Genomic DNA, 12395 nt, shown 5'->3' on the forward strand with positions numbered 1-12395 from the left:
AGTAGCTGCATGTGGAGGAGCGGAGACGAGAACCCAGTTCCCCAGATTACGTGACTACCGCTCTTAACCACTACACCACACTGGCTCTCCGCTAGACGAATTTCCCTATGGGCTTGCTTCGCAAGACGAAAACGTCTTGCGCTTTTTTTAAAAGCTGCTTGAAGAGGCACAGTTGCGACGGATCGTGCTTTGCAAGACGAAAAACATCGCAAGACGAAAAGACTTGCGGAACGAATTCTTTTCGTCTTGCGAGGCACCACTGTATCCCAAAAGCCAGAACATCTCCCTCTCGCTGTTCTGGCTTCTGGGATTCAGAATCTTTTTTTTCTTGTTTTCCTCCTCCAAAAGCTAGGTGCATCTTATAGTCTGGTGCGTCTTATAGAGCGAAAAATATGGTAAATATTAGGGAGAAAGGAGGCTTGAGAGACACAAACCTAGGGCAGAAGTGAGGAACTTGTGGTGCACCAGATGTAGCTGGATTCCAACTTCCCTCAGTCTCAGGCAGTGTGGCTCAATGGTCAGGGATGATGGGAGCTGGAGTCCATCACCATCGGGATGGCCACAGGTTATCAGGCATTAGGGCATTGATTTCTTTGCTGCCAAGGAGAGGTGAACGGAGTCACCTGTTCTGGCCACCACTTCCCGAAAGGCTTGTCTCAACAGGAAAGCTTTACAAAGAGTTAATTAATCCACCCACTCACCCTAGGCTCTGGAACCAGACCAAGAAACCTCGCAACCCCTACGGCTGGCTTGTAACTTACCTCGAGAGTTACTTTGTCTTCTCTGAAAATGAAATGTCTCCCTGAGACAGAGAAAAATGTCCTTGTAACGTCGAATGATTTGGCACAGAGATGGGTCCTGTTGTTGAAAAGGGGCAGGAGATTAATCCAGCCACGATGGGTACTTCGTTTGCTTTATGATGTCCCATACATCAGTGTCACAAAGGAGCGAGCCGATTAGCTGGACCTCACAGCTTTCTTGAAGCCTAAAGCCTCTTGAAAGACGCAGCAAGAGGCTGGTGGAGGGAGCGGGGAGGCAAGTGGGAGCCTTAGATCATGCATGCCCATTAGAAATACACCGCGCACAGAAACAGAGAGCCAGAAATACACTGGGCACAGAAACACCACGAAATAGGCAGATTCACACCATACATCCAAAGCACATCCCATGCACATTTAAAGCACGTGACTTCCGCCAAAGAATCAGGGGAACTCTAGTTTGATAATTGTTGAGAGCTGTAGCTCTATGAAGGAAAAAGTACAATACCCAGGATTTTTTTTTTTTTGGGGGGGGGGGTGCTTTAAATGTGTGGTATGGCTCTGCCCAAGAAAGTGAGGGTGACTGACTGCTCAGGCAGCATAATTTGGGTGAGCTGGGCTGCATACAGATTGACATGAACATAGGGAGGCAGTCCACAAACCTCTAGATTGTACCACAAGTCCATCAGCAGGGAGAAGGTCCTATCATTGGGTGGTGGTGCTTGTTGCTTTGGTCTCAGGTACCAAAATGTTTTGGACTAGAAAATTGAAATCAAACCTTTATTAGGCATTGTAAGGACTAGAAAATAAGACAGGGCAAGCTGTATCCCACGAAAAGTTGCTGATGCCAGGAGACAAGGAGATTTGAAATAATGGCTTGCTGTGCACTAACTCATCAATAGATCCATGACTGAACTTCTCGTCTTCTTTCCCAGCCCTTCTTCCCTGGTATACTCCCTCAGAAAGATACTGACAAGCTGAAACATGTGCAGAGGAGGGTGACCATCTCCATTCTGAAGTTCAGCTCTTCGCAGTTGCACACCAGTTTGCAAATTATTTGTTGTTAAAACCCTCATGAAAATTCATCAGCGCATCAGCGTGAATTTCTCCTAAGGTTGCATATGTTTACATGCAATTCTTCTGAGTTCCACACATTTTTGCAAAACCAATTTGCCCTAATGCAATGCATTTTTACACGTTATTTCGCAAATGTATACGTTTTTTACACACACCTTATCCAAGCATATGCAAATTCGCACACATTATCCAGCAGGAGAAGCACATTGCAAATTGTGGGTGAAGCAAGGATTTCAAAGGGTGGCTGTGTTTCAGTTCACATATTGTTTTGGAATGTGCAAATTATTACTATTATAATTCATTAAATTTCTAGGCTGCCCTTCATCCAGGGATTGCGGGGCAGTTTACAATATAAAAGCACAAAAATCACAAACAAAGTGATTGCAAAACACTCTGGGAGTGTGGGGAATAGCACTTGCTTTAACACAATGTCTTCTAACCTCCCCACACACAAATCCAAATGAATGCTCATTAAATAGCCCACATTGTCTAATCTCTCTGCAGGCAAATCAGGCTGAATGCTCAGTAATCTGGAAGTGTTTGCAGTTTGCTCTGGAAGTGCATGAAATCTGATGGTTGTGAATCTGTTAATTAGGAATTGAATACCAGTGAGGAAAGTACATGGTCTTGGCCAAGTATACAGTATTGTACTTGCATAAGGCTCTGCCATGGTCTGGGAGGGCCTCCATAAACTTCTTTTAATTCACTATCACAAGTAGCTGTAACAGGGGTGAGGGATCCAAGTCTCATCAGCTCTAGCTGGCATGGCCAATAATCAGGGATGATGGGAGCTGGAGTGCAATAACAAGTTAGCCACCCTTGATTTAGATGGCGCATCACCCCATGAAGACTAAGTTGAACCTATCTCAAAATCTATGACACATATTCGGCACTGCAATGCAATTAGAGCAGATGCAAACTAAATTTATTGGGCATGCCAAAAGAGAAAGTAATTAATCTCCAAAAGTTCTGCATCTAATAAATCCCTAATTAATTCCTAATATAGAGAAAATGACTTAATTATAATCTTCCCTTTGACCAGGGGTGAAGAACCTTTCTGACCAGGCAGATCTGCCCCCACTTTTGACAGGTGAGCTGGGTAACCCACCTGTCAAAAGCCCTTTATACAGCACCAACCGCCAGTGGCACATGGGAACTGCAGTCCAAGAGGCTCTGTAAAGCAGTAGAATGCTGAGCATAGAACTGGCGAAGATGCTTTCTGTGGGGATCAGCTACACAACTGACTTCTCCATGGGGAACTTGGTTGGGCATCAACCGATGGGTGAGGATTTCAGTCTTGCTTTTGGAATGAATGGCTATGAGAGAAAGCTCCCCATGAGGAACTTGGTCTTGTAGCTGATCCACCCACCTGATGCAACATGTCAGGTGGGTACGGTTTGGGGAGGCACCCTTTCCTTAGGCCCTCGAGTTGTACTTTTTTGTCAAGTGAAATCAGCAGCTCCCATGCAGTTTTGGAATAGGATTAAAGGTGAATGCTGATAGAATGCCTGTTAGTTATAAAGGGGGGGGGGAGATACAGTGGCTATTGAGTATCTGGGATATAGCGTGTATGATCAATTTAACTCGTTTTGTCTAGGTCAGGGAGGGAAGGTTGATGACATATTCAATGATGAAAGGAGCACTTTTCTTACATATTGGAACCCTAATGTACAAGATCATATGCATGTTAGGTGCAATTAAATAATTTTAGGGTTTCTTTTTGTTATATATTCATTGTTTTAGGCAGGGTGAAATGATAATAATAAACAATTGGACGTATAAATATGAATGTCAACAGTAAAGGCAGAGCATGATAAACGCAATAAATACAATATAAACTAAGGCAGGCACCAGGACACAGGCATATGGGAAACACATCTGCCAAAGGAAGTCAGTCCTGATGCTTTTATTCTGTGAACTGCCTCGAGACCTGCGGGTATAGGGCAGTATATAAATTTAATAATAATAATAATAATAATAATAATAATAATAATAATAATAATTCCAAGTGCAGTTGCATAGCCACGAGGGAAAAGCACTTATACGTGCAGAGGTTCTTTATTATATATTGCTATGTTGCATCTGGGTTTGTTTTTTAAAAGGAGCAAGAAACGGCAATTCATCAAACACTCTTTGGCAAAATCCTACACACCTTCAACAGAGATAAGCAGTTGAAATCCTCTTGGTGGCACCACAGTGTCAATGTTCCACTTCGAATCCACTTGTAAGAGGCCTTTTACAAAAATGACACACCTACCTTTTGGAACAGCCTCCCCCATGAGAAAGCCGTACTACCTTTTCGCCACGTGCTGGAAACATGTTTTGTTCATACCGGCAATGTGCTGACCACAGACCTTACTTGCACACAACACAGCCCATCAGCTGGGATTGCATACGTATTCCTGCTTTGCTTTGTGTCTTTATACAGATCTATTGTTTTGATTGTGCTTCATAGTTTTGTGTCACACACAGCTTCAAAACATTAAGTAGTATTTACATAGTTTTCAAATAAATAAATGGAGGTGACAGGAGCCATTCTTGGTGAAAGGGTGTTTCAGCTTTGCTGAAGCTGCAGGAAACTCTTTAAGGCATGTTGTGTGTAGTTCTTGGGCATGTTTTGCTGAGGTTTAGGGCTTAAGACCTGGAAGCTAATTGTAGCTTGAAAAAAGACCTACTAGATACAGAAATGCTATCCACTTAGGCTGCACATCCTATTCCCTTGTATAGGGGAGAAAGCCTCATTGAACTCAGTGGGGCTTTTGAGTAGACAGGGATGGAATTGCACTGTTCATTTTCCTACTAGCTCTTTTGCAATTGTTAAATTACCTGCATTAGAGAAGCTTGCTCTTTCCACAGCTGGTTAGACACAATGCACAAACCAATTTTCATATATACCTATTTCACAAGCCCCTTCTCTTCCACTTTTCCTCTATTCTTCTGGGCATTCTATGAGGAATATGTGTCATCTTTACTAGGAAATTAACTGTAGACAATCTGCCCACCTTAGTTGCTTCCTGCTGCAATCCTTCCCCCACAATCCTTAAAAGCTGTTCAGGCCAGAGGTCTCTTTGGAAATAGATCAAATAGCCTTTTATTCCTGGAACTGCTCCCTGATACATTGTGCATCTTCCAATGAGTATTTATGATGTGCCAGCACACCTTGTCCCACAATGGCACATTATCTGTAGACTTTCTAGCTTAAGCAACATGAGAGGCAAGCAGTTTTCATTTTGTCCAGACATTCCCTTCTAAACAACTGACCTAAAAGGAAAAGGGAAAAAAGGGGTTTCCTGCATTATTGTGTTGCTTTCTTACTGAAATTCAAACTTCTAATGGAAGCCAGAAAAGGACCGTGTTTGTGTGTGTGTGTGTGTGTGTGTTGAACTATTGTTTGGGTTGAAATTGGGTGCTGTCTTTCCATAGCAAATCCTATCATGTTCTGTTTTTTTGTTCAAAGAAATCAGATTGGAATGCTCACCAAATACTTCAGAAGCAAGAGCTCATGGGACCACAGAGTTAATCAAAGCATCACACATGAGAAGGGATGTTGTGACACTGGATGCCATCAAACTTCAGTAAGGAAAATGACACTGATCAACACACTAAGAAATCACACAGCCAACATGATGCCATTCCTAAACAATGGTTGCTGTGTGGTTTCACTGGTTGCGTTTGCACATAACACTAAGCCATGGTTTGTCTCAGCCATGGAAGAAATCACGTGATTTCAAGAAACCACCTGATGTCACAGACAAGCAAACAAGCCACAGCTTGTTGCTATGAACTGTGGTTTATTTTCCAGATGATATTGCCTAGTGCCCCTGTATTTTGGCAAGTATCTGCAATGCAGTGGCACAAACCACAGTTACGCAGAGTTAATGGGTCAGGACAAAAAGTCAAGCTACTGTTAAAACAAGCCATGATTTGCAAGCTAACAACAAACCATGGCAATTTGTTGCCAGAAAACAAACCATGGTGAGTTTGCTGGACTGGGTCTGGACATTCCAACAAACCACAACATAGCTAAACGAAACTAAGCAACGTAGCTACGACCTGAGATAGCTCAGTTGGCAGGTAGAGAATGAGACACTTAATCTCAGGTTCATGCCCAATGTTGGCCAAAAGATTCCTGCAATTGCAGGAATGACTAGATGACTCTTGTGGTCCCTTCCAACTCTACAGTTCTATGAAACAGGAACAAAGCAGGCCACTGTGTCCGAGTGTAGGGCTGCTCACTTGGTCAGCAATGGATTAAGCCCAATTAAAATGTTAAGAGCATGTTGACTAATAGTCCGAACTTCTCTTTTTAGTGTTAAGAAAAACAAAGAATGTCTGCAAAGAGACCCCTCCCCCTTTCTGCAGGTTCCCAGCTCTGGTCAAGCATCCGCGACGGTGCAAATAAACAGATGCAGCACAAACTGGCCCCTTCCACAAGACCACCTTTAATAGAATGAGGAAGCAGGGTAGGTCAGAATGTCGATTGAACACAGCCTCCCCCATGCCCACCCTCAGCCCTGAGACACACATGTTGTATTATTACACACCAATCTGAACAAGACAGAAGCTGTGGCTTACGAGTGCCAACGGGGCTGGTGTGTTTGTGGGTGCCTGTGTGTAGGGGGGGGGGCGGTCTGCAGCGGTAAGATGAGGGGAGCCATTTTGTAGCTGAGCCTGCTCACCTTGGTGGCCAGTGACCGGGTCCAAATAAAGGATCTCAAGCAGGGCTCCGAGACCCTTTCACAGATTGAGACGAAGACAAAAGGAACAGTGGCTTTTTGAAGGTCGGTCAGGCCTTTGATTGTTCCTAACTCAGCTTGTGGTGTCATGTAATTGTGAACTCTTGGGCGGGGGGACAGGACGGGACGGGAGAGACGGGGAGGGGACGTCTGTGCCGTGGCCTCCTCTTTTGTCGTGGAAAAAAAAGTAACAGCTGTTAAGACACGGCTTGTAAAGAAAGAAGAAAGTGGGGGAGATATTGCCATCAAAAAGACTGGCATGCAGGCTTCTTTTGTACAGTCATTGGCAGTTTATGAAATGACGGTTCCTTGGTTGTCGGATTTGTACAGTTCAAAAAATAAAACCACAAAAAACCGAGGCGCGGCATCCGCTGGCGAAGACAACCCTGCCCTGCCCCTTCGCACACCCTCCTCCTCCTCCTCCCCTCCCTACGTGGACAGAGGGACGCGACTGAGTCCAAAGCGCCTCTCGCTGGATTTTGGCAAGAAGAGAAAGAGAAGAGTTGGATGCATAGCAAATTCCTCCGTGGTCGTCCACACCCCAACCCACCCTGTGCGGCGAACCTGAGCAAGATTCCCTGGCTTCCGGGGGTGGGGGGCAGAGGGGGGGATAAGAGTTTCTGCCATCTGGATATCCATGGTGCCGAGGGGCTGCTGTCAGCACGCAATCTCATCCAGCGTGCCCAGGGTCGTCTGCAGGGGGACCGTCACAGTGTGGCTGATGGGATCGGAGTGGTTTGGCAAGGGCTCGCATGTGCTCTGGGGAAGGAGAGAAAGAGAAAGAGAAAGAGAGAGAGAGAGAGAGAGAAAGGAAACGTGGTGTGCAGTGCAGGGGCTAAAGAGGCAGTAAGCATAGAAGGGCCTTGTTCAAATCTCACCTCAGTCATGAACTCACTAGGTGGCCTTAGGCAACCAATTCTTCCTTCAGACTCAGCTCTCCATCTGCAATACGGGGATAACACATTGGCCTACCGTCCAGGGACATTGTAAGGACTGCTGAGACAATGCGTGGGGAGTGCTTGGACCAGACTGAGAAGTGATATACAAATGCTAGGTTTTACTTTAGTATCTGCCCTAGGGGCTGGGAGGATCCAATTCCTCATACTATTAAGGCGCCTAGAACTGAAACAGATTAGGAAAAGAAACTTGGAGTGGAGGGAGCTTATGTAAGATTAGCTTCCACTTTTGATGAAACAGCTGCACTTGTGATTTTCAAACACTGAATCCAGAGATTCCAAAGCAGCACTGTGGCTTTCAGCAAGGCAGTTTGAGCCCCCAAAAACAAATCTAGCGGAAATGGTCATGGCAACCATGTGTGTGTGTTGTATATGTATATATGTGTTTGTTTGCGTCGGCAACAAATATCATACTATTAGTGTCAAAATGTACATTAATATTGGACATGAGCCATAAACATGCCTAAAGCCTGTTCATTCCACTAGAAGTGAGTTAAGCACTTATTTCAATTTATCCATTGAAATAAACAGAACCTCAAATAATCAGCTTGTGAGTATTGACGTCTGCACCTTGAAACCATCACGCTTTGAAATCTGAAACAATTGGTTTTGAAATGTGCATTTTGTGTGGGCGTGTGTGTGGTGTCAAATTTGGAAAAGCAAATGTCTTTGGGGGTTTAAACAGCTGCAATCTGAAAATACGCAAGTAAGTCTTACTGAACTCAGAAATATCTCACACTGGGTAAACATGTTCAGTATTCTGCTTTAAACCTGACAGCTCAAACTGAATTATTGGTAAAATTTTAAATCTGAGGGAGCAGAGAATCTGTAAAAATACAGAACACAATCCATCCAAGTTTAAGTGTTGTGCAATACAAGCCAAAGAATGTTTATTCCAGGGTTAAGTTCCACTTTGCTCAGTGGGGTCTTATTGTCAGCTAATATGTACAGGATTGCAGATTTAAAGACCCATTGATTTCAGTGGGATGGATTTAAGAACATGGTTGACACTCCATAGAAATATGTGCTTAACTCTGGCTGGATCATGTCTGTGATTTATTTATTTACCATATTGGGACCTGCATTGAGGTAGAAGGTGATATAAAATCCATACACACAAACACATGTATTTAGCTATCATCTGCATTTTAAAAAATGTCAACAAACCAAGATTATTTTGAATTGTGGGAAGGGGCTAAAATAACAACAATCTAAATAAACCATGCACACAGGGCTCTGATTCAAACAGTCCCATCCTCCAATGTATTCCATAAAAGGTCTAATCTATCTTTTATTTCTGTGGCTAACAACTATTTTGCTCTTGACACAGCATGATGGATATGTCCTTTTGCTTGTTTAGTTTAAGCTCACAAGGACCTGAAATACCCCAAAGTTTTTGCTCTTCTTTACTTTTCTTGAAAGCCGACAAACTTTCAAAACCCCATCAGGACCAATGAGCCCGTGTCAGGTAAACTCCAGCCTAAAATGCCTAACACGGCAGAAATGAATCACAGCTTCAATTCTTACCCACCCACGGAAAGTGAGCATTGCAGGGTAATGAACCAGTCTGGTTTGCGAGGGCTTCTGGTACGCCCTACACCTGCTTTAGGCCCAGGGAATCTCATGCTTACTTACCACATTCTCATCGTGGCTTCCTTCCTCCTCTTCTTGGCCAAGAAGATCTAACAACTTCTCCTTGATCAGCTAAAAGAAATGGGAGAAAGGGGGAGGCTCTTAGTCCCAACAGAGCCTTGGCACAGCCCACCCATCGAGAGATGCAGGGAAACTGGTCCTGCTTGCTTTATATGAGACTAATGATTTATTCTGCTTCTGCTAGTCCACGCAGATAGTTCATATCATATTGTGGATATGGAACTGAGGCTGAAAAAATAGTTGCTCACCTATGGCCACCCAATAAACTTATCAAGGAGGTAATTGTCAAAAACACTCCTGTGCTACGTATATACTTCCAGCCTCTATCTCCTTTTACTTTATTTTTTTTTAGATGGTTCTCTTTCTCCCCGCCCCCCTCTCCTGGTGCTGAAATTTTGCTGATTTGCTACAGCTTCCAAGACCCCAGCACATGTGCTGGAACGAGCAAGCTTGCCCCCTTTTCTTTGCCTTCTCAGGAGCACATGTGCCAGGTCAGAGGACCACTGATAAAGGCCCAGTGACATTTTTACAAGTGGCCACTATGGGTGGGAGATGGAATAACTTTTGCTGAATCAAGCGGTGGGTCACATTAACCCCATTTTTCAATGCTGTCAGCACTGTAAAACTTGCAGCACCTCTGAGAGGAGTAGCTCTGGCACCAGAAGCCAATTTTCAAAAGTGAGGCATGGAGTGAAACCACAGGAATCTGATCTACACTTTAGAAATTGTAGACACGGGAGAGGAAGGAAGAGAGATGAGAAGGTGCAGGGTATCACGGTAAGGAGAAGGTTGGTTTTCCCTTCCAACCTTGTTGCCACACAGACCTTTTAATTAAAAAGTGGATGCCATCCTTTTGCTTAATTTTATGTAGAATCCAGATTGCTGACCCATTTCATTCCAGCATCTCCTATATTGTCCTTGTGTCTGTTTCTAGACCTCATTTGGGGAACTGTATTTTTTTTGTTTAAAAAAAACCCAATTGCAGTGCCAACCTTCTCAGGAGGGACTGCAAAATGTCACTGAGGCTTCTCAGGGTGTCTGTCCCTTTAATTCCACCCTTTATATGTTAAGGCTGCTTCTGCCCCTTTAATTAGAGGCTTTCTGTTTACTCACATGGTTTACATTCACCACTACAATAGCCAATTCTTGTTCCTTTTTTGCGGGGAGAGGGGCAGCAGGGCAATAATGACAGGTTTCTTCTTAACAGCCAGAGCAATTTCACTTTTATTTCTCCCCTTGTTTTAGAATTGCAATTGCACAAAATAAAATAATAATAACAATGATGATGATGATGATGATGATAATAATAATAATAATAATAATAATAATAATAATAATAATAAAAAATAGCTGCAAATAAGAAAGCAGAAAGGAGATCCCCTCACTTGAAAGGGGACAGGAACCAGCTAATCAAAAGTTGATTCAGGAATTCAGTCATATGAGTGAACAGGAGAAGCTTAATTAAAGGGGCAGAAGCAGAGAGGAAGAAGCCATTTTAAAAGAAAGGGGCAAGGAGGGAGCTACCAATAAAAGAGACTGTTGCAGGATTTTTATAAGGAATACAGGGCTGTTTTAACTGTTTCAATTACGCTTCCAGCTGAAAGGTCCCCACTGTGAAAGCAACCCTTTCCTCAGTTGCTAACAATTCTGAGTAAATTCTGAGCCTTTCTCATTTTCCCATCAACACCAGGACTAGACACTTGCCCCATTTTTTTACAGAAGACAGGTTATCAGACAGCAGTGGCAGGCACCACGCTGTGTGCAGAAGGACCATAATCCACGTTCTGTGGCATGACAATGGCTGCCCAGACCTGACTGCCTGGGGAAATGGGAAGCGAGTGTTGCAGGATCTGAAAGTGGCGTGCATGGTGGTTGCAGAGCTCATATTTGGCCTGTTTTACTTTAGGTTTTGACACTCGCTCGACCCGAAAGGAATCCCAAAACGTAACTACGCAGTTTTACACAAATAGATGGAAAACCTTCAAAGTCTGTGAGGGTCCCTGGGGGAAGAGAAGGCAAAGGATGACTGCTGCTGGTCTGCATGTGTGAGAGAAGATGCCATGAAGCATGCCTGCTTCTGCCTTCAGCATCTGGGAAAGCTGCTCCATTAGGGAATCTGGGGCACTACCCCACCAGCCCCAGTCTGCCTAAAAAATCATGGAACTGTGCAATTGGAAGGGACCCCAAAGATCCACCCAGTCCAGCCTCCTGCAAGGGAGGAATCACAGCTAAAGAATCCCTGTCAGATGGTCATCCAAATGCTATTAAAAAACCTCCAATGAAGGCGAGGCAGACCCCTCTTGTCTGCCTACTTATTTACATCCAGTCCAGGCGCTGGCCCTGGCTGTCAGCATCGTCGTCCTCCTCGTCTCTCTGTTGCCCTTGTAGAACTTAGCAGAGAGGGTGATGGGGACAAACCTAGAATTTGTTGGCCCTGCCTGGCTCCTCCTACTGCTGGCTGACCCTACCAGTCCCAGTGAACACCAGCCGCCGCTGTTCCCAGTCCACCACTCGGAAAAAGCTGCTTTAAGAGGGAGGCCTGCTTGTTCCAGAGCACCTAGCCGCACGTGCCAAACTCATGAGCTGGCATCCAGCTGAGCTGAACGAGGCCCCTGGCTAAGTGGCTCTGACAGAACTAGCACACAGCAAAGGTAGCTGGGCAGAGCGTATCTTAAGACAGGGGCCTCACAGGTGATCCTATGCCCAAATTTATCCACATGCAGCTCCCTGTATTTGGAGTTGCGGCACAGCAGGGTAGGCCTTATTTAATTTCAGTTTGTACTATTAAATTCCAATAGGTTGTTGGAAATGCCTTTATTTGATATAAGTTGTTTATTTTAAAGTTATATTTTTATCACGACATTTTTTTTGTATTGGATCAGATTGTTATAAGGTGTGTGTTCTTTGCTGTTTCTTCAGCTTGTACTGCCTTGTGTATAGTAATATAGAAAAGCAGTATACAAATTAAAAGTATTCTTATTATGCTCACTTTCTCCCCTCCCCCAATTTTTTTAAAAAAATTAAAACAAAGATAAAAGAACTACAGTCATACCTTGGAACCCAAACACCTTGCAAGTCGAATAGTTTGGTTCCCGAACGCCGCAAACCCGGAAGTGATTGTTCCGGTTTGTGAACATTCTTTGGAACCCAAACATCCAATGGGGCTTCTGAGGCTTCCGATTGGCTGCAGGAGATTCCTGCAGCCAATCGGAAGC

General features: G+C 44.1%; 1 protein-coding gene across 4 annotated transcripts in view; it reads right to left on the reverse strand.

The window, feature by feature from the left end:
• Positions 1 to 790: 790 nt before the first annotated feature.
• The window catches only part of LOC309517780 (acid-sensing ion channel 2), a 394302-nt gene continuing 382697 nt past the window's right edge, over positions 791 to 12395 (reverse strand). For 2 of the 4 annotated variants that reach the window (XM_082197291.1, XM_082197290.1), the window contains 2 exons: positions 9163 to 9231; positions 6258 to 7330 (listed from right to left, as the gene is read on the reverse strand). In XM_082197291.1, coding sequence (XP_082053417.1) covers positions 7229 to 7330; positions 9163 to 9231 — 171 coding nt within the window. In that variant the 3' untranslated portion in view covers positions 6258 to 7228. Of the gene's footprint in view, positions 859 to 4837; positions 5097 to 6257; positions 7331 to 7449; positions 7514 to 9162; positions 9232 to 12395 lie in introns of those variants that run through there. The other 2 variants (XR_014213257.1, XR_014213258.1) reach the window with 2 other exon arrangements.

This window comes from Podarcis vaucheri (assembly GCF_965113315.1).
Source record: "Podarcis vaucheri genome assembly, chromosome: 13".
Lineage (NCBI taxonomy): Eukaryota > Metazoa > Chordata > Lepidosauria > Squamata > Lacertidae > Podarcis > Podarcis vaucheri.